Source organism: Podarcis vaucheri (genome assembly GCF_965113315.1).
Source record: "Podarcis vaucheri genome assembly, chromosome: 5".
Classification (NCBI taxonomy): domain Eukaryota; kingdom Metazoa; phylum Chordata; class Lepidosauria; order Squamata; family Lacertidae; genus Podarcis; species Podarcis vaucheri.
The window spans coordinates 3,655,436-3,677,742 of record NC_138763.1 but is presented as its reverse complement, the minus strand read 5'-3'; the positions used below and the strand labels follow the sequence as shown (position 1 = coordinate 3,677,742).

At 47.0% G+C, this 22,307-nt stretch overlaps 1 protein-coding gene across 4 annotated transcripts in view; it reads right to left on the bottom strand.

Moving 5' to 3' along the window:
• Positions 1-13,603, bottom strand: part of MASP1 (MBL associated serine protease 1) — a 112,776-nt gene extending 99,173 nt beyond the window's left edge. Inside the window, exons 1-2 of one of the 4 annotated variants that reach the window (XM_082224169.1) lie at positions 13,142-13,603; positions 2,910-3,135 (exon numbers count right to left, since the gene is read on the bottom strand). In XM_082224169.1, coding sequence (XP_082080295.1) covers positions 2,910-3,135; positions 13,142-13,146 — 231 coding nt within the window. In that variant the 5' untranslated portion in view covers positions 13,147-13,603. The remainder of the gene's footprint in view (positions 1-2,909; positions 3,136-13,141) is intronic. The other 3 variants (XM_082224166.1, XM_082224167.1, XM_082224168.1) reach the window with 3 other exon arrangements.
• Between the last annotated feature and the right edge of the window lie 8,704 nt (positions 13,604-22,307).

Genomic DNA, 22,307 nt, shown 5'->3' with positions numbered 1-22,307 from the left:
TCTGCCTGGCCTTTGGTTTGGACTCGGTCTGACCCTTATGTTTCCCTCCCCTTATGGTTTTGACTTTTAAATTGCGGCTGCATTTTAAATTGCATTTTAACCTGTATTTTAAATTGTTTTTTTCTTTTCCCCACCTTCTTATTATGTTTTTACTGAAATTTTATTGATGTTAGCCACCCTGAGCCTGGCTCTGGCTGGGGAAGGCGGGGTATAAATAATAATAATAATAATAATAATTATCCAGCATCTTTTTTTCTTACAGAGGCCAACCAGATGCCTGTTATGGGAAACCAGTGAGCAGAACATGAGCAAAAGAGCCCTCTCCCCTTCTGTGGTTTCCAGCAACTGGTATTCAGAAGCACTGGTGGGAACAGAGCAGAGCCACAATAGCCCTTTCCTCCATGAATCTGTCTAATCCTCTTTTAAAGACATCTATCACTGCCTCCGTATAGGCCTGTATAGTTAAAGCCATGGTTTTCCCAGTAGTGATGTATGGAAGTGAGAGCTGGACCATAAAGAAGGCTGATTGCCGAAGAATTGATGCTTTTGAATTCTGGTGCTGGAGGAGACTTTTGAGAGTCCCATGGACTGCAAGAAGATCAAATCTCTCCATTCTTAGGGAAATCAGCCCTGAGTGCTCACTGGAAGGACAGATCCTGAAGCTGAGGCTCCAAGACTTTGGCCACCTCATGAGAAGAGAAGACTCCCTGGAAAAGACCCTGATGTTGGGAAAGATGGAGGGCACAAGGAGAAGGGGACGACAGAGGACGAGATGGTGGGACAGTGTTCTCGAAGCTACCAGCATGAGTTTGACCAAACTGCGGGAGGCAGTGGAAGACAGGAGTGCCTGGCGTGCTCTGGTCCAGGGGGTCACGAAGAGTCGGACACGACTAAATGACTAAACAACAACAACAACAACAACAACAACAACAACAACATCACTGCCTCCTGTGGCAGGGAGTTCCACGGTTTAACCATGAACTGCACGAACGAGTTCTTTCTTTTATCTGCACTACTTGTGGGCTTCTGGGTTGGGGGCCTCTCCCCAGTTGCAAACAGGATACTGGGGCCAGAGGGATCCCTGGTCCTATCCAGTCGGGCTGCTCCTAATGTCCTCAACGTTACTTGACAGCCTCCACAGAACGGCGCACTTAAATTCCAAACCGCTGCAAGCAATTATTACGTCTGAGAGCGTTGCGCAAGGGAGGGAGCTGGCGTGAATGGAGATTCCAGAGATGTCTTTTATCCTGGATGAGCCAGAACGATGACAGAATGTGTTTTAAATGGAACGAAGGAAAAACAAATGTCACATAAATAGGAACTGAGAGAGGATGTAGAGGGCAAAGGGTCCTTATCCCTAGCTCCAGACACACACCCGCTTTCTCTCTCTCTGTCGTGGGATGGTGGGCAAGGATGGCTCCAGGTTTGGGCAAGTCACCCTCCTTGCCCCTTTCCCCCACTGAGTCTCCCTCGGGGCTGGGGAACTGGTTCCTTATCAGGGACTAACAGCCTCTTGGTGGTGCCTGACAGATATTCAGGAACACTTTATATGTGTTGTTGCTGTTAAATTTGTATGCCGCCCTATAACCGCAGGCCTTAGGATACAAATTACAACATAAAAACACAAAATACATAATCAAAATAAAAACAGAAACCTTCCAATTGTCAGGAGCTCAGCCTATACTCGAGTAGGACCCTGGCAGAGACACATACCCGACTGGCATGTTCCCGCCCTCCTGGTCAATCGTTCGGGAGCTTCAAAACCTTTCTTCTGCCCGAACATCACAGCGACAGATGCCAACCGACACCGGCACACTTAGGCATCCACAGAGTTTGTGCATCATGTGTAACAGACCTCAGCAACTCAGCATTTTGGCTAATCTACTTTATTTACATATAAACACACACGGAGCACTGCAACATCAGATAGCAAAGAGAAAAAGAACAAAGGACAATAGTCCCACTTCACGGAACACAGTAACACAAACATCCTGTCTCCGTCACTTCCCATTCTGTGGAGTCAAAACATACACTGTCACGTGAAAGACAACAATCCCATGACTGCAATCATGGAGCAGGAATTCTAACACCAATGACCCTGTCAAACACATTTTAAAAGGGCCTTTGAGGACAATCAACCAAAGGTCTGGTGCAAACCTGCAGAAAAAATCTCTGTCGGACCATAGACCATCCTCCCCTAGCCAGATTTTGGAGCGCAACTGCTTATGTCAATGGGAGCAGTGCTCTCGCTACTTGTGAATCTCAGCAGCTGGGATACAAACGGGGCTAAAGAAGATTTACACTGATACAGGCATGCAGCTGCCTATTTTTTCAGTGTTTTGGAAAACGCAAACGTCAAGAATTCACAAGCAACATGGAAACATAGCAGAGGAAGAGGTGCAAAGAAATGAACGGTGTGGCAAACAATATATCCTTTAACTCCGGAATAATCTGTGCAATCTGTGTAAATGGGAATTAAAGAGAACGGCTCAGTAATGCAGAGTGAAATTTTGAAGCAAAAAAAAAAAAAAAAAAAAAAAAGGAATGGAATGTGGGGTTGGGTGAACCTACTCATCCCCAGCCAAGACCAACTGCTACATTTTGTGTGACAGCAGCTACGCTTTGGAACTCCTTGCCACTTGATATCAGAAAGGTGCCTTCGCTGTACTCTTTTTGGCACATGCCTTACCCAGATTATTAGAATGTTGATGTGAGTTTTAATCCGGTTTTGGTCCGTTGTTATTTTAACTTTCCAAATACCTTAAATTATTGTTGTCAATAATTCTTACTTATTGTTTTAGCTTTCTTGCAAACCACTTGGAAGCTTCCTCCTCCTCCTCTTTTTTGTTATGCAATTCAGTGGTGTAAATTTTTTATGAAATGAATGGACAAGAGCCAATGATGCTCACCTTCACAAAGTCATATTCGCAAAGGTAGGACGATTCGAGATCAAAATGCATGAAATAGAGCTTGACCCGAAAGCCATCCGGCACCGATATGTTCCAAGTCACTTCCGAATCGCTGGGGTAGGAGTCTGGATAATTTGGAGACTGGATCTCCCCAAACATGTCGGTCAGTTCAATGGTGTCTGCTTTGACGAGGTGGAAGGCACAGAGGGACCAGACCAGGAAGTACCTGAAGGAGAGACAGAGAGAGAGCATGATGACTACCAATGGATTCAAATTACAGGAAAGGAGATGATGATGATGATGATGATGATGATGATGATGATGATAATAATAATAATAATAATATATTATTTATACCCTGCCCATCTGGCTGGGTTTCCCCAGCCACTCTGGGCAGCTTTCAACAGAATACAGTGGTGCCTCGCAAGACGAAATTAATCCGTTCCGCGAGTCTCTTCGTCTTGCGGTTTTTCCGTCTTGCGAAGCACGGCTATTAGCGGCTTAGCAGCGTAGCGGCTATTAACAGCTTAGCGGCTATTAACGGCTTAGCGGCTTAGCGGCTTTAAGAAAAAGGAAACAAACTCGCAAGACGTTTTGTCTTGCGAAGCAAGCCCATAGGGAAATTCGTCTTGCGCAACGACTCAAAAAACGGAAAACTCTTTCGTCTTGCAAGGCATTCATCTTGCGAGGTACCACTGTATTAAAATACAGTGGTACCTCAGGTTACAGATGCTTCAGGTTACACACGCTTCAGGTTACAGACTCCGCTAACCCAGAAATAGTGTTTCAGGTTAAGAACTTTGCTTCAGGATGAGAACAGAAATCGTGCTCCGGGGGCGCGGCAGCAGCAGGAGGCCCCATTAGCTAAAGTGGTGCTTCAGGTTAAGAACAGCTTCAGGTTAAGTACGGACCTCTGGAATGAATAAAGTACTTAACCTGAGGTACCACTGTACAATAACCTATTCAACATTAAAAGCTTCCCGAAACAGGGCTGCCTTCAGATGTCTTCTAAAAGTCTGGTAGTTGTTGTTCTCTTTGACATCTGGTGGGAGGGCATTCCACAGGGCGGGTGCCACCACCGAGAAGGCCCTCTGCCTGGTTCCCTGTAACTTGGCTTCTCGCAGGAGCTGGACCTCAGTGTCTGTGCAGAACAATGGATGTGGAGACGCTCCTTCAGGTATACTGGGCCTTTGAGGCCGTTTAGGGCTTTCAAGGTCAGCACCAACACTTTGAATTGTGCTCGGAAACGTACTGGGAGCCAATGTAGGTCTTTCAAGACCAGTGTTATATGGTCTCGGTGGCCACTCCCAGCCACCATTAAACATCAGGAACAACTCTCTGATGCTAACGGTTGTTCGACAGGGGAACGGACTTCCTCAGAAGGTGGTGGACTCCCCTTCATTTGAGTTTTTAAGCAGAGGTTGGAGGGTCATTTGTTGGGGATGCTTTCGCTGTGATTCTTACATTTCAGGGGGTTGGACTAGAAGACCTTTAGAGTCCCAGCCAACTCTAGAAGTCTATGATTCTATGATTCCCTAGGTAGCACCCTCCCAACCCCCACCCCAGTGCCGGATTTACGTATAAGCTATAGCTTAGGGCCCCATTCGCTTGGCCCCCCCCAAAAAAAAATTAAAGGAAATAAACCTGGATGTACATTTCCAAAATATAAGATAAAAAACAAATAAAATAAAACCTACATGCAGCAACAGTGTTTTGTGTTGTGTGGGCTCCTTTTTATTTTTTATTGATACAGCAAGAAAAAAGAAAACACAAATACCAAATTACACACGGGAATAACAATAGATACTGAATTTTCTTAATAAACAATAAGACACAAATTGGTCTTAAGACTAAAGACCCAGCCTCCCGTCTGTTCCATATTTTGATTTATAATTTATTGCCAGTACACACTTTTATCATTATTAATCCTTTTCTTAATATATCTTAATTCTTATATCTGCCTTGCAACTATTACGGAAGTCCCTCGAGTGCTGCAACCGAATTTAAATTACTATATCCTTTTCTTAATATATCTTAATTCTTATATCTGCCTTGCAACTATTACGGAAGTCCCTCGAGTGCTGCAACCGAATTTAAATTACTATATTTATATTTCAAATATTCTTTGAAAACCTCCCATTTTGAAACAAATTCCTGCTTTGATTGATTCTTTATTTTTTTCTGATAGACCATCTAATTCTGCATATTCTGTCAGCTTTTGAATCCAATCTTGTATAGAGGGAATTTCATTACTCTTCCATGGAAATGGAAATTGAAGAGTAGTGTTGTGTAGGCTCCTATGATGTAAGTCATGGGCCCTGCCTGCTCACCTGCTCCCTAAAATATCCCTGGTTTGCTCATTTCTATATATAGGGTGCCTACATTGTGCATGGACTGGTTGCAGGGCAACATGGGCAAATGACTTTAGATACCTATGAGGTCCATCAACTACCATATAGCATGTATTCAACACAAAAAAACAGTGACAATTGTTGTTGGCAAAGGACAGCTGGACATATAAAGGGCCCCATTACCTTCAGGAGCTGAGGGCCTCATCAAACCTAAATCCGACCCTGCCCCACCCCCACACATTCAAACCTACCTACACCGAGAGAAAGCTTGACCTTGGATCCCAGGAAAGCCCAACATGGGTGCTTCTGGAGAACAAGAATGTCTCCTTTAGTGGTCTACATGCATCTTCTGGAAATTTGGTAGCCAAGTGGAAATTTGTGGCTGCCAGCAGTCGTCCCCCCCCCAGCTAATTTCTCACAAAAAGAGAGAGGAGACTAGTGCCTGTACATTTTGCCTCATATCTCAGTTCTTCAAAAGCTAGAAATTTACTCTTTTTAAATCTGGCAATCTGGAGATTGAGATTCATCTCCCTCTGTGTGGATGTCTATGCTTTGAAAGCTTGTTCGGGCTGAAAACAGAAATTGATGTACTGATAAGTAACACAAACAGGAGGGTCTTGGGCCGGCCCACCCATGAGGCAAGGTGAGGCAACCGCCTCAGGGGGCAGGATCCACAGGGGCAGTCGACCCCAATGTCGATCTTCATTCCCCTCCTTTTTCCTGAAGTAAATCTCCACTCACCTCTTCTTCCCTGTTGGGGAGGGGGCACCATTTTGTGGTTCGCCTCAGGTGCCAAAAGGTCATGGGCCAGCCCTGGACTTGGGTACTTGCAGGAGGGATTTGTGGGGCTAGGAAAACAACTGGATCACTGAGGGTTTGGGAGCCACGAGGCAGTGACATGCTGATGATCCAAGGAATTCATTGCAGGGTTCTGGGGTTTGATGCTCCGAACTGGTATATATAGTGTGCATGTGAAGAGATTTTAATTGGCTGATCTGGCACCCAGTTCAAAACAAGGACAGTTAACGAGGCTGAGTTGGAGCACTCTCTTCCTCCAGATGAGTTGAGGTTTCTATCAAGTAGGCTTCTGAGAGTCCCCATCTGACCACAGAAGCTGCAAGCCAAAGGAAAAATCTGCTCAGAATATATGGACAGGGATGTCCTCTAATGCCTCTCTCTCTCTCTCTCTCTCTCTCTCTCTCTCTCTCTCTCTCTCCTCCCTCCCTCCCTATCTCAAAGGCTACAACATGATGGAAAAGCCTTCTGAAGACAAAATTGGACCATTACAGCAACCCTGTATGCAAGAAGCTGGCATGAAGCAAGCTGGCGTAAGTTAACTTACACCAGATCCAAACCCCAACCAGGAAGGAGCACAGCTACAACCAACTTAGCTGGCCCAATCTTGTCAGAACAAGAGGCGCCATGACAGATATTTATGAAAATGATGCGCAGCATGGAGAAAGTAGAGAGAGAGAAATGTTTTCCTCCCTTTCCCCGAATGCTAGAACTCATGGCCAGCCAATGAAACGGAAAGCTGGAAGGGTCAAGTCAGACAAAAGAACGTATTCACGCCGTGCGGTTAAACTATGGAACTCCTTGCCACAGGAGGCAGCGATGGCCACCAACTCAGATGGCTTTAAAAGGGGATTAGAGAAATTCATGGAGGAGGAGAGGGCTATGGATGGCTGGGAGCAACGATGACTATGCTCTTCACCCACAACTGGAGACAGGGGTGCTTCTGTATCCCAATTGCTGGAAACCACAGGAGGGGAGAGTTGCTCTTCTGCTCGGTTCCTGCTTGTAGGCTTCTCAGAAGAGGCATCCGGCAGTGAAAGCAACAATCCCTCTTGCTGTTCTGGCTTCTGGGATAGCTGTGCAGCCTGCATTCGCTCCATAAGACGCACACACATTCCCCCTTACTTTTTAGGAGGGAAAAAGTGAGTCTTATAGAGCAAAAAATACGGTAGCTGGAGTTGGGGAATGAACACTGGTTGAGCTGGGATGCCCAGTGGAACCCATCATAGGATTGCTCCCTTGCCCTATTCTCCCTATGAATAATATTTCTAATACATATGTTTAACACGTATCCATATATGCCTTTTAAGTGGATTTTTTTTTATATCCTAGCCAGCATCTGTAGCAGATTTGAAACCATTTCTATATGTTTTTATTGTTGATTCTTTTATGGATGCTTTCATGACGTTTTTATTCTTAATCGCTTCGGGATGTTCCACAGGATACGATTCGTAGATGAAGCAAAATAAATATTACATAGGACTTTTGGGCACGTTATGGATAATATTTCTAGTATATTTATAAAAGTTTGTGGGGTGGGGATTTGTATGATTTGCCTGCCACTGAAAAGGCAGTAATGTAGAGAAGCGTCTTCGGGGGCTGATTTTTTAGATCTATTATATTTCTACGTCACTTTTAATTCCAATGAATCCCAATGGGGCTTACAAACAATAAGTAACAATAGCACAATGGAACGTAATAGAGCATCACAAATTTAGCATGAACCATATGGAATAATTAACATAACAACCAGCGAAACAATTACAATCTATAAGGCACTGTTAACAAGTCCTGTATACCTGAAGGAGCGTCTCCACCTCCAACGTCCATCCCGGACACTGAGGTCTAGCTCCGAGGGCCTTCTGGCGGTTCCCTCCCTGCGAGAAGTGAGGTTACAGGGAACCAGACAGAGGGCCTTCTCGGTAGTGGCACCCGCCCTGTGGAACACCCTCCCTTCAGATGTGAAGGAAATTGTGGGATGTAAACACAGGAGCAGTCAATGACAACATTCCTAGAGTGTACATGTTAGAACATGGGGAGGGATGTCAGTACAGCAAGCAGGTAAACTTCCTGGGGACGGACTTCCTCTGCATGTGACCAGAGGTGGGTGTGGCCTCACCTGTGCAGGTAATGACAAAAGCACAGGGCAGGCAGCCACTCTCTCTCTCTGCCATCTTCCTTTGATGAGGAAACATCCAAGGATGCTCTCTTGGCTCCCAGCCAAGAGAGGAGATAAGGTCTATCTTGCTACAAGATAGATTCTGAATGTATGTAACCTTTTAAAGCTGTCTGCCTTCTGGGATCATATTGTGAACAGAACGTGAGTAAACTCTTTTATACTTTTATAAAGACTGTGTCGTGTCTTGTATTTTAAGAGGGAACAAAGGGGGAAATTACCAGAGCAATTATTATAGAGGTTCTAGCGAACCTGTGCACACGTTACCGTTGCGAACCTAAAGGGGAATGTTTATAAACTCTGCTGATATTTTGGGAACTTGTTAGCACAAGTTGGATAAGGATATAATTAGTCAATATATCCTCTCCTGCACCCCAGAACATTCTCACAGAAATAAGCAGCTATCTTCTTTCTAAAAGACATCTGAAGGCAGCCCTGTTTAGGGAAGTTTTTAATATTTAATGCTGTATTGTTTTTAACACTTGATTGATCTCCTGCAATGACTTTGCAAAGTTTTTTTGCAGATAAAGTCGCTCAGATTCGGAAAGAGGTAGACTCCACCGTGGGAGCAGGGCTGGGGCGGGAGAGTGCTAGAGTCCTGTCTAGTTAAGTTGTGTGGGATCAATTCCAATCTGTTACCCCCGAGGATGTGGACAGGCTGCTTGGACGAGTGAAACCAACCACCTGTCTCCTTGATCCTTGCCCATCCTGGCTTATAAAAGCTAGCCGGGAAGGACTGGGCGATGGGCTTCGTGGGGTGGTGAATGCTTCCCTCCGTGAGGGAGCCTTCCCAGACCCGCTGAAAGAGGCGGTTATTAAACCGCTTCTTAAAAAACCATCTTTGGATGCAGCCACGATAGCCAACTATCGCCCAGTCTCAAATCTTCCATTCTTGGGCAAGGTGATTGAGCGAGTGGTTGCTGAACAACTCCAGGCACGCCTGGAAGAAGCAGACCATTTGGATCCCTTCCAGTCGGGATTCAGGCCTCATCATGGGACTGAAACTGCCTTGGTCGCACTGGTTGATGATCTCCGGTGGGCTAGGGACAAAGGTGAGAGCTGTTTCCTAGTTCTGCTGGATCTCTCAGCGGCGTTTGATACAATCGACCATAACATCCTTCTGGACCGTCTTGAGGGGCTGGGAGCTGGGGGCACTGTCATACAGTGGTTCCGCTCCTTCCTCCTGGGCTGTGTTCAGAAAGTGGTGGTGGGGGATGAGTGTTCAGACCCCTGGGCTCTCACTTGTGGGGTGCCTCAGGGTTCTGTCCTCTCCCCCATGCTTTTCAACATCTACATGAAACCGCTGGGAGAGATCATCAGGGGATTTGGGCTGGGTGTTCATCAGTATGCGGATGATACCCAGCTCTACCTCTCTTTCAAAGCAGAACCAGTGAAGGCGGTGACGGTCCTCTGTGAGTGTCTGGAGGCGGTTGGAGGATGGATGGCAGCAAACAGATTGAGATTGAATCCTGACAAGACAGAAGTACCGTTTCTGGGGGACAGGAGGTGGGCAGGTGTGGAGGATTCCCTGGTCCTGAATGGGGTAACTGTGCCCCTGAAGGACCAGGTGCGCAGCCTGGGAGTCATTTTGGACTCACAGCTGTCCATGGAGGCACAGGTCAAATCTGTGTCCAGGGCAGCTGTTTACCAGATCCATCTGGTACACAGGCTGAGACCCTATCTGCCTGCGGACTGTCTCGCCAGAGTGGTGCATGCTCTGGTTATCTCCCGCTTGGATTACTGCAATGCGCTCTACGTGGGGCTACCTTTGAAGGTGACCCGGAAGCTACAACTAATCCAGAACGCGGCAGCTAGACTGGTGACTGGGAGCGGCTGCCGAGACCATATAACACCAGTCTTGAAAGACCTACATTGGCTCCCAGTACGTTTCCGAGCACAATTCAAAGTGTTGGTGCTGACCTTTAAAGCCCTAAACGGCCTCAGTCCAGTATATCTGAAGGAGCGTCTCCACCTCCATCGTTCTACCCAGACACTGAGGTCCAGCTCCAAGGGCCTTCTGGCGGTTCCCTCACTGCGAGAAGCCAAGTTACAGGGAACCAGGCAGAGGGCCTTCTCGGTAGTGGCGCCTTCCCTGTGGAGCACCCTCCCACCAGATGTCAAAGAGAACAACAACTACCAGGCTTTTAGAAGACATCTGAAGGCAGCCCTGTTTCAGGAAGCTTTTAATGTTTGATGTATTATAGTATTTTAATATTCTTTTGGAAGCCGCCCAGAGTGGCTGGGGAGCCGCCCAGAGTGGCTGGGAAACTCAGCCAGATGGGTGGGGTATAAATAATAAATTATTTATTTATTATTAATATTATTATATTATATTATTATTATTATTATTATTTTAACAAAGCAACAACAGAAAAATAAGCAGAATATCACAATGAAAGCAAAAGTCATATTATATAACTGGCAAAACAATACAGCATTTATAATCTGTAAAATAGTAACTACATTAACAAAACAGCGACCAGAAAACAACTTAGTGCTGCTACCTTCATACACAAACTCTCCAATGACCTTTCTGCCATTGGATCCTGACTGCCAACAGAACTGCAATGAAGGCACAAATGTTGCCATCGTCGCTCCCTCTCATCCCTACGAATGTGTAAATCTCTCTACCCCCTCCCCCTGCTCTTACCCACCTCATCTCAGATGATGAGGCCAGCTTGATAAGGACCTCTGGACAGGAATAATAGGACCATAGAGTTGTGGATTTGAGGTAAAAAAGGTAAAGGACCCTGGACAGTTAAGTCCAGTCAAAGGTGACTCTGGGGTTGCGGCGCTCATCTCACTTTCAGGCCAAGGGAGCCGGCGTTTGTCCACAGACAGCTTTCTGGGTCATGTGGCCAGCAGGACTAAACCGCTTCTAGGTGCAACAGAACACCATGACAGAAACCAGAGTGCACAGAAACGCCATTTACCTTCCCATTGCAGCAGTACCTATTTACAGTGGTACCTCGGGTTAAGTACTTAATTCGTTCCAGAGGTCCGTTCTTAACCTGAAACTGTTCTTAACCTGAGGCACCACTTTAGCTAATGGGGCCTCCCACTGCTGCCGTGCCGCCGGAGCACGATTTCTGTTCTTATCCTGAAGCAAAGTTCTTAACCCGAGGTACAGGTTAAGGTTAAGAACAGTTTCAGGTTAAGAACGGATCTCCGGAACGAATTATGTACTTAACCCGAGGTACCACTGTATGTGAAACCTTAAATCTTGCAACCCTCCCTTGAAGAAGTCGTCTGTGTAATTCAAAACTTTGCTGCTCTCTTGATATTGGGTGGCAGTCAGGTAAGTTTACTCAAAGTAGACCCACAAAATGAACATGACAAGCATGGGATTTTTGTTGGGGGGGCAGGCCTTTTGTTTGTGGGGGGAGGCAGAACCTCAGTTAGCCATTTATTTTTATTGATTTTGGATTATGACAATGCTGTACACACATTATACTTTCAGAGCACATTCATTCCATCAAAGCAGTCTGGGCCGCTGTCACAGTTATTCTTCCATGCAGCAACCCCTTCACAAACTACAGTGCCCACGATTTTTGGAGGGGAGAAATTGTCCTTTAAATTTACAGTGTGTACACAGTCTGCGTTAGATCCATTAATTTTAATATGTTTACTCTGAGTGGAACTTAGTTGAACCCTTAGGCTTGAGCGTGCGCTCTCTGTTTTGTTAACCCCAAGAGAAGCAGAGGGTTTTGTGTTAAAATGTGGGGCGCAGCTTGAGCGTGCCTTAAACAGGTTAGAAACAGGGAGCCTTCCTTCTCCCCCTCCCCCTCCCTCCCCTCCCTCCCTCCCCCTCCTCTTCTTTTTTTTTAAAAAGGGGGGGTTCATTCCTGCCAAGGTTGGCCTTTTCTGTTTCAAAAGTTTCGCTCCAGTTTAAATCCAGCTGCGCTTTCAGGGGGGATGGGTGCATTCTAGTGCCAGGAAACTCAAGGGAACCTCGAATCAGATCAGGGCAGGTATCAACTTTTTCTGGCTTGTTTTCTCCCTGGTTTCTGTCTGGGACAGCGAGAGATGCAAACCTAAGAGGATCTTCCAGACAGAAGGCTGCTCCGGCAAGCAAGAGACTGTTTTGTTCCAGTTCAAGTTCCACATCTTAAACCAGGAATGCTTTCAAAAATGTGACGATGAGCCCCACATGGTTCAGAAAGCACGAGGCACAGTTCAGTTTAAAACCCCACAAGCACGCATCCACGCCAACAACAACACCTCCATGTGTGGCGTTTCAAGTGGAAGCGCACAGAATCCTAGAATGGGACCCAGAGTGTCAATCTAGTCTAACCCCTGCCCGGTGTCACTTGTGAAAGCTGGCACCCGTCTGTTTCCTGATAAAGCGCCTCGAGAAATATTGGGAGCCAACGAGTGCCAGAATTAAACCTTTTCCTTTCCCAGAAACCGGAATCTTCTCTCTGCCCCTGCTTGCAAGAGTGCAATAGAAGAAATTGTGGTGGTGGATAACCATGGTCGGTGCCGGATGTGGGGGGCAAGCACCCCCAAACAAGGAGCTCGCCCCCATTTGCCTCTCCCCCAAATTTCCTGCTATTAATAGATACTGTTCTCTTTCTCTCAGGGTCCTAAAGATGCGGGGCACAGCTCGCCTGCCTAGAAATATACTTCGCCCCTTCTGTGCCACCCCCGATTTTTTTTCTCTGGTGCCCCACTGCCCTTGCCAGCCCTCCATGACACCCCTTTCCCCTCGGGTTGGGCCGTAGCTCAGAAGCGGAGGAGCGCGCAGAAGGTCCCCGGGGTTCAGTCCCCAATGGCATCGCCAGCTCTCTGCCTGAAATCCTGGACAGCCGCTGCCAGTCCGTGCAGACGCTACAGAGTTAGGCGGAGGCAATGATCTGACTCAGGAAGAAAAACAGCTTCGGATGTCCCCCTCCCTGATAGCAACTCACCTCATTTTTCCTGCGAGCTCCGCTGGTCCTGATTACTTTTGATCCCTTTTTGGAGAGGCGGTTTGGTTTGTTGACACCGTGCGGTGTCGTGTGTGTTTTGCGCGCTGTTCCCAAACCTTCAGCTGCCGGGCTTATCTTCGCTCAGAGATTTGTGTGTGAAAGACAGAGCCAGGGAGAGAATGCCTCTCTCTCTCCGAGGTCCTTTGGCATTCTCCATGCTGGTCACGCCTTCCCCTCTCTGCAAAAGTCTCTCTCTCTCTCTCCCCCTCGCTCTCCAGACGCACACAGACCTGCCAGGGCCAGATCTATCTCCCTTCGCCCAGCCTCTAATGAGGATGTCTCAATCGCCCGCCGCCGCCGCGCAGAAGCGCAACTTCGGCATCCGTCTTTCTCAAAGCAGCGCAGCCAGAAATCCGTTCCCCGCTGCTTTCCTTCTTTTCTCCCCAGATGGCTCCGGAGAGGGGGGGAAAAACATACACACAACAGTTGCTTCTCAACAGGGCAGGAGAAGCTCTCGCAAAAAGAGACAGAGCCCAGTAGAAACCTGCTTAGGATTTCTGCCCGTTCGTTTTTAAATCATTTTATTAAACTTTTATTACTGTATTACAATTCCCCACCACCCAAAAAACTATTCTTTCTCGAGAAGAAAAGAAAGCAAATGAAATAGATTGTGCTGGAAAATTGGAGGAAGGGATAATATAGCAATTTTTTTAAAAAAAAATACTGCCCTGACATCATTCACATTGTCATTCCAGAAACGTAAAAGTAAGGCCCACCTCAAGAAATCTGTTTTCTTGGTTATTATGGATTGCATTTTTCTTATATCATACCATGGACCATATTATGGATTGCATTTTTCTTATATCATACCATGGACCATATTATGGATTGCATTTTTCTTATATCATACGATTTTTCTTATATCATACCAAGTATATACCATGGAGAGACCTGGTTTGAACAAAGACATTGGATTCTTATCCCATTATACATGACTAAGCCATTTTTCACCTTCTCACCCCTTGCCTTTTCCTGTAAGACCTATTGCAGTCGTTAAGAGTCGTCAACAGGCTCATCTCAGCTATCTGCCAATCTCCCATTCCCACCACCCTTCTGAGTAATACCCCTCCCCACCTTCTCACTATATAGAAGGATCTGGCAACTTCTGTTTCAGTGTATCTGAAGAAGTGTGCATGCACACGAAAGCTCATACCAAGAACTAACTTAGTTGGTCTTTAAGGTGCTACTGGAAGGAATTTTTTTATTTTTCTTATATGTAAGTGTTATCATTAAATAGTTTGGATGCAAATTAGGAGAAAGGAGATTCCAACTAAACATCAAGAAGAGCTTTCTGACTGCGTTGGAAGGTGGTGGAGTCTCATTCACTGGAGATTTTTAGGCAAAGGTTTGATGGCCATTTGTCAGGGATTCTTCAGCTGTGATTCCTGCTTTCCAGGGGGTTGGACTAGATGACCCCAGGGGTCCCCTCCAACTCCACAATTCAGAAGAGAATTTGAAGGATGACAAACTAGCAGTCCAGGGGCCAAATCTGCCCCCCCAGGGCCCCACCACATTTTTAGTTACAACATAATTCAGAAGTTTTCATTGAATTTAAATCATTTGAAAAGTTTCGTGGAGGAGAGGGCTATTGATGGCCAGTGTCCAGGGTGGTTCTGCTCTGTCTCTACAGCTGGAAGCAGCGATTCTTCTGGAAACCAGTTTCTGGAAACCACAGGAAGGGAGAGTTGCTCTTGTGCGCGGATCCTGCTTGCAGGTTTTCCAATAGAGGCACCTGGTTGTCCACTGCCAGAACAGGACGCTGGACTAGATGGCCCAGTGGTCAGATCCAGCACACTCTTCTTATGTTTTCTGAAGGCTGGAAGCAGGGGTAGATTTTGACAATCTTTCGTAACATGGCACCTGTGCAAGCCCAAAATTTGGTGCCCCAAAGGGATCTTCTCAGCTATGGATCTTCTCCATTTTGTCCCACCTTGGCTCAACACCCTGTGTCGGGGAATCACCTGCACTGCCCTAAATCCAGTGCTGCTGGATGTACCTCTGTCAGAATATCACAAGGACTCACTTCTGAATGCTGATGCCCCCTGCAGGTTGCTGATAGAGGGAGAAAGAGGAAGGCGTTGAATTGTGGATTGCTTTCACCCCAGAAGGGTGCAGGATTATTATTATTTTTTGCACCAACCAACCACACAATGTTGTTGGCATCAGAATACCTGCCCATAATTTTCCCCTCCCACTTTAATCTGGATTTAGAATTTCTGAGTTTTATTTTTTTTAAACACACACACACACACACACACAAATCATTTTTACGTCTGAAATTGCACAATGGTTTTCATTGCTGGTTTTTTTTAATTGTGAAAACACTTTGAGATAACGGAAATCGATAGGGAGTCACCCGTCCATGCCAAACATGGCTGGCAATAAACAGAACTGAAATTTAAAAAAATATAAAGTGTCCCTGCGTAGTTCAAAAAACGGGCAGGAATGCAGCCTGTGTGAGTTGCAGGGGGGCAGGTGATTGGAGACAGTTCTGGGTGTTGTCTCTCCTGGCAAAGCCATTCTTTAGAGTCTTTAGAAGAAGAAGAAAATTAATAGCTGTTTATGCACTCCGCATTGTCCTCCTGAGTCAGCCTGGAAGAAAAAGAGGGGGTGTTGGCACAACTCCCTCCAAACAACATGTTTGCTGCGCTTCCCTTGGACACCAGATCTTTCCTGGAATGGCTTTGCTTCAGCTGAAAAGCACCTAGTTAAACACCCGTCCTCAGACTGAAAAGAACTTCTGTGAAATGCCTCTGGTCCATTTTCAAATGAACAATGTTCCACCTCCGCAGTTGGAGACGGCGTGTCCCTGAATGCCACTAGCTTGGAGAAGGTGGCGCTGCGGTCTAAACCACGGAGCTTCTTGGGCTTGCCAATCAGAAGGTCGGCGGTTCGAATCCCCACGGCGGAGTCAGCTCCCATTGCTCTGTCCCAGCTCCTGCCAACCTAGCAGTTCGAAAGCACACCAGTGCAAGTAGATAGATAGGTACCACTGCGGCAGGAAGGTAAATGGCATTGCCGTATGCTCTGGTTTCCGTCACAGTGTCTGTTGCACCAGAAGTGGTTTAGTCATGCTGGCCACATAACAACAACAACAATTTATTATTTATAGCCTGCCCATCTGGCTGGGTTTCCCCAACCACTCTGGCCGGCTTCCAACAAAATATTAAAAATACAATAAAACATGAAACATGAAAAACCTCCCTGTACAGGGCTGCCTTCAGGTATCTTCTAAAAGTCAGATAGTTGTTTATTTCCTTGACATCTGATGGGAAGGCGCTCCATAGGGTGGGCGCCACTACCGAGAAGGCCCTCTGCCTGGTTCCCTGTAACTTTGCTTCTCACAGGGAGGGAACCACCAGAAGGCCTTTGGAGCTGGACCTCAGTGTCCGGGCAAAACGACGGGAGTGGAGACGACCCTGGCGGAGGAAGAGGAGTGTGGGGGGAGCCTGCGCTGGGCGCCACGCCCCTGAAAGTGGTGTGCCATGCCCCCAGGACGCGCGCCATGCCCCCGAGATGTGTGCCAGCCTGCTCTCCGCCCCCCTGTGCCGGAGCATGAAGCTCTGCCACTGGGAGACGCATCTTCAGGTATACTGTTCTGAGGCCATTTAGGACCTTAAAGGTCAGCACGAACATTTTGAATTGTACTCGGAAACATACATGACCCGAAAAGTTGTCTGTGGACAAATGCCGGCTCCCTCGGCCTGAATTGAGATGAGCACCACATCCCATAGGTGCTGTCAGGGAACTAACATCAGAGGCACGGGAGAAGGAGAGGGTCTCTGGTTCTGCAGGAGAAGGTCCCAGCGCTAGGGGGAGACTCAGCTGGGAAGAAGGGGAAGAGAATGAGTGTAACACCAGGGATCCAGGAGAGCAACGGGACAGGGAGGTGCAGGGGCTCCAGGACTCTTCGCTGGAAGTTAGTGAGGAGAGCCCAAGCACCCTGCTGCCCACGCCCACCCTGCGCAGGAGACTCCCACGCAGTGAGAGGCGGAGACGATTGGGCGTCAAACAACTCTTATGTTTTCAGAGCTTTAAGAAACGCCCACAGACAGATTCTACGAGTGACTAAGGGCAGCCACGCTAATATGGGCTGCGTAGTCCGAAGGGTTTTACCAGGCAATCTAATGCCCAAACGGAGCAGGATTACGCACGAGTAACTCCCAACCACTACAGGTGCCTTTGACTGGACTGAACCGTCCAGGGGTCCTTTGGCCTTACCTTTTACCTGCTTTGGGGCTTCCGGTTAGGGCCTGACCACTGTGAGAACAGGATGCCAGAGTACAGTGTGGTGTAGTGGTTCAGAGCGGTAGTCTCGTAATCTGGGGAACTAGGTTCGCTTCCCCACTCCTCCACATGCAGCTGCTGGGTGACCTTGGGCCAGTCACACTTCTGTGAAGTCTCTCAGCCCCACTCACCTCACAGAGTGTTTGTTGTGGGGGAGGAAGGGAAAGGAGAATGTTAGCCGCTTTGAGACTCCTTTGGGTAGTGATAAAGCGGGATATCAAATCCAAACACTTCTTCTTCTACATGGGTCATTGGCGTGATCCAACAGGCTCTGCTTATGTGATCAGAGAGGGAACAAGCTGTGGGCTAGTTGAATGGAAGAAGCATCTTGAGGGCAGGATATTTCCCTCTGGGGGTCAAATGTTGGCTGGGAGGTCTGCTGCGGTCTGTTTGCCTCCACTTAGGCTCTGCTTAGGTATTTGTAAATAAAGCAAATATTACAAAAAAAACACCCTGGGATTCTCTAGTGCTCTGTCTGATCCAAAGGAAACTGGATCTGGGTCATGCTGCCCCTGAAGTCTTGAGCCACTCAAGGAAGTGGGGAACAGGGCACAAGAACATTTTGCTCAAAATGAATCATGTAAGCTGCAGGAATTTGGCTATCTTCCATCTTTCCTTCAAGGGCAATGCCATAAACATTCATTAAGCAGCAGTTTATCTTGCGGAAATTAAGCATATTTTCTCCTAAGGCTGCTTCCAAACTAGCCATTTTCTCCATGCTGCGACGCCGTAAAATGTTCATCCCTGCATTCCTATAATTTCCCCCCTTTGGTTCCCCTCCTCCGCTCAAGCACTTCTTCACGCAGCGCAGAGTTAAGTTATGGAACTCGTTTCCCAAGGAGGCAGTGATTGCCACTGACTTAGATGGCCTTGGAGGAGGATTAGACATATTCTGTGCTATTTCTCTAGAAAAAGGAGGTGCTGGAACTCACCACGAACACCCTCCCTCATTCTCTTAGAATGACAATGGCACCCACTTGAGAGGTACTGGAACTGAGTTGCGGTGAGTTCCCAGTGGGGGGGGGGGAAACCCTGGACATATTTATGCAGGCGTGTGGGATGTAATCTACTAGAGCCGTCAAGTACAACACTACCTGTTTTTTTATAATAATATTTATTAAGGTTTAATCAACAAATTTTAAACAAGTTTTAAACATAAAATACATACAGCAGTAAAAATTACAAAGGTAAAAAAAAAATGCAGAACAAAACATATTCAATAAAAAGACAAAAAAGACAAAAAAAGTCATAGCAAACACCAATAAGCACACCCAGAAAAAGAAAGAAAAAAGAAAAACTGTATCTCCATATATTATATTTTGTTCACTAGTTCCTTGACCTCCTCACACCTCCCTTTTTGTATTCCAATTCAAATATTTCATTCAGCAAATCCTTACCCTCTGTCGTTTAACCTTACTCAACATCTTAAACTATAGTCAAAATATAATTTCCATCATGTACAACACTACCTGTTTTGCTAGAGTGGACATGCAAGGGATGTTGGTCCAGCCAGTGAACCTTAGCATCCTTCCTTTGCATGTGGCCAGTAGATCTGCTCCACTTCCCAGTGGGGAGGAGTTGCAGTGGACCGCGTGGCCACCCACTCCCTACCTGGGGCGGTGGACTATGTCCCCCGTTGCCTGGGGGATCCCAGCCACGTCAGAGCCCGGCCAGCCAATCCGCTGGCTGGGGGTGTGTGGCCGGGGCCATTTAAACTGAGGAGTGAGCTGGAAGACTTCCTCTTTGGCTCGCTTCCTCAATCACCCTCCCTCCCTCCCTGTTTTGCAGGTTAGGCACTGGCCTTGCTATGGACCTCGGTTGGTGGCCTTGGTTGTCCAAGAGGCCTGGTAGGAATTTTTCCACTTGGCAAATTGGCACTGGCCATTTGGTTTCCGCCTACCTCATAGCAATCGTCACAACTTTGTTAGGGTTGCGGCTAGGCATTGTTTGACCTTGTGTGGGGGAGGGGAGGTGTGGCCATCACTTGCCCCTCCATGCTTAAGGGTATTCCATTAAAGGAATCCGGGGGTGTCGTTCTAGTCTGAAGCCCGACTGGGGGGCTAGGGCCTTGACACGACCCCGACGGGAACACCAGGGGGAGCTTGAGTTGGTTTACATCGACAGGGCTCCCCCTACCGGTGGCTTACTCTTACTGCACTTGGGCAGGAGTCAGATATGGTCAGGTCCAATCAATGCCGAAGCCAATACCGCTCACATTCTGTAATTTAATAAAGTTGTGGCCAAAATTTGCCCAATAACATAAACCTAATATCTGTGTCCTTGTGTGAGTTATTTCCGACAAGGGGGCGGGGGGGGGGCTGCAGGGTCTTGACCCGCAAGTGGGCGTGACCTTTCCAGACCTAGTAAAAGGCCAAATCACGTAGCCACCTCCCTTCTTCCTTTTTGTCCTGCTTGCTTCCTCCTTCACCTGGACTTCACTGCTGGCTCTCAGCCAGCCGTCCCTGGGTTATCTCCCATAGGGGGTAAACCTATTTGTACATATTTGTAACTTTAAGCCTTAAGCCTGCCTTCAGAGATCACGCTGTGCTCTGCCTGATCGTGAGTAAACTTCCTTTTGTTACTTATGAATAAGACTGTGGTGCCTTTACTCTTTTAGGAGGGATTCAAGGGATATTACCAGGAATATATCCCAAACTGGGCAAGCCAGATTGAATTGCTTATGGTCTTAAGAGACTCACACAAGTCTGCAACCAGCTTCTTGCTGTGTACAGTGAGAATGCACTCAGCTATATAAAGAAACTGGCTAGCACGAGTTAGGATATACAATATATATATACAATATACAATATGTTTATTGTCATTGTCCCATACAGAACAATGAAATTGAAAATCTACATAAAACATTCAAAAACCCGTAAAAACTCTGAAACCCCATTTTAAAATATAATATACTATAGGAAGGATAGTATTAATCAATAAAATAAAATAATAATAATAATAATAATAATAATAATAATTATTATTTATTTATACTGAGCCCATCTGGTTGGGCTTCCCCAGCCACTCTGGGAGGCTTCCAACAAAATATTAAAAATACAATAAAACATGAAACATTAAAAGCTTTCCTAAACAGGGCTGCCTTCAGATGTCTTCTAAAAGTCTGGTAGTTGTTTTTCTCTTTGACATCTGGTGGGAGGGCGTTCCACAGGGCAGGTGCCACCACCGAGAAGGCCCTCTGCCTGGTTCCCTGTAACTTGATTTCTCGCAGTGAGGGAACCACCAGAAGGCCCTCAGCACTGGACCTCAGTGTCCAGGCTGGATGATGGGGGTGGAGACGCTCCTTCAGGTCTACTGGACCGAGGCCGTTTAGGGCTTTATAGGTCAGCACAAACACTTTGAATTGTGCTCGGAAACATACTGGGAGCCAGCGTATGTCTTTCAAGACCGGTGTTATATAGTCTCGGCAGCCGCTCCCAGTCACCAGTCTAGCTGCTGCATTCTGGATTAGTTGTAGTTTCCGGGTCACCTTCAAAGGCAGCCCCACACAGAGTGCATGGCAGTACTCCAAGCGAGAGATAACCAGAGCATGTACCACTCTGGCGAGACAATCTGTGGGCAGGGAAGGTCTCATCCTGCGTACCAGATGGAGCTGGTAGACAGCTGCCCTGGACACAGAATTAACCTGCACCTCCATGTGTGGGAAAATGATTGCTTGTACATGAGAGCATGAGCAAAGTTCTTATTGTTGCAAGGTGATTTCATAGCTAGAAGCATCCTTGGAGCATGAACAGCGCGTGAACAGCTCGTGCTGTCCCATATGATTGGCTAACGTAGCATGGCCTGATGCTCGAACGGTCTAGTGCGAAGGTCTTTATCTGCTGGCTAGAAACAAATTGCTTGGCTTGTATTTTGTATCTTTCTGATTTCACACAATAAAAGCTGTGCTGCAATAGCCCTAGGGAGCAGCCATATTTCGGAACCTATCATGGTGTGAGACTGATTTTTCTTTGGATGCCGAGCTGCAACTCGACAATTGGTGCCCCGTGTGACTGCCTTCGGACTTCACGTTGTTTTTCATTATTCAGCACTCACCAACACGTCGTTCATCCACGTAGTGGATCCCTGGTGAGTGCTCCCGTGTGATTTCTTTTGGATTTCATGCTGTTAAACAACGTTCAGCCTCACCTCGCCTGGCAAGGGCTGCAGACGCGTCGTTCATCCACGTAGTGGATCCCTGGTGAGAGCTCCCGTGTGAATGTGATTCTGGACTACGTTACGGACCTATCAGCACTTATCTCCGCCCGGACAGGGCAAAAGGCGCCTCCCTCATCCTCCTAAGGATCCCTCCGGTAAGTGCTCCCTGCTCTTTTTGCAACTCTTGCAATCATGGGAAAGTCTCTCTCTGCACCACAGAAAAATTTTTTTAAAGACCTTAAATTCCTTTTGGCCAGTAACAACCTTGCTGTTCGGAAAGCTGACCTTAAGTCCCTTATAAAAGCCCTGGACACTCACTGCCCCTGGTTCCCCCAGGACGGAAATTGGGAGTTAGACGATTGGAAAAAAATTGGACACTTCTTTCAAAATCATCCTCAGATTGATGTCAAGGTTTTGCATGCCTGGAGTAACGTCTACAAAGCTATGTCGTGCTTAACTCCTTCAAACATTCTTCTGGCTGCTGCAACAGCTTCTTCGCCCGCCCTCCCCGCTCCTGCTTTGCCTGCCTCAAACCTACCTCCTAAACCGCCGGACATTTTCCCTTCGGCTCCTCCTGTCACTCCCCTGCATTCTTCAAATTCTGCAGCACCCCCCGCTCTCCCACCTCCTCCGCCCAAGGCATCTGGCACCGCTTCTACTACTC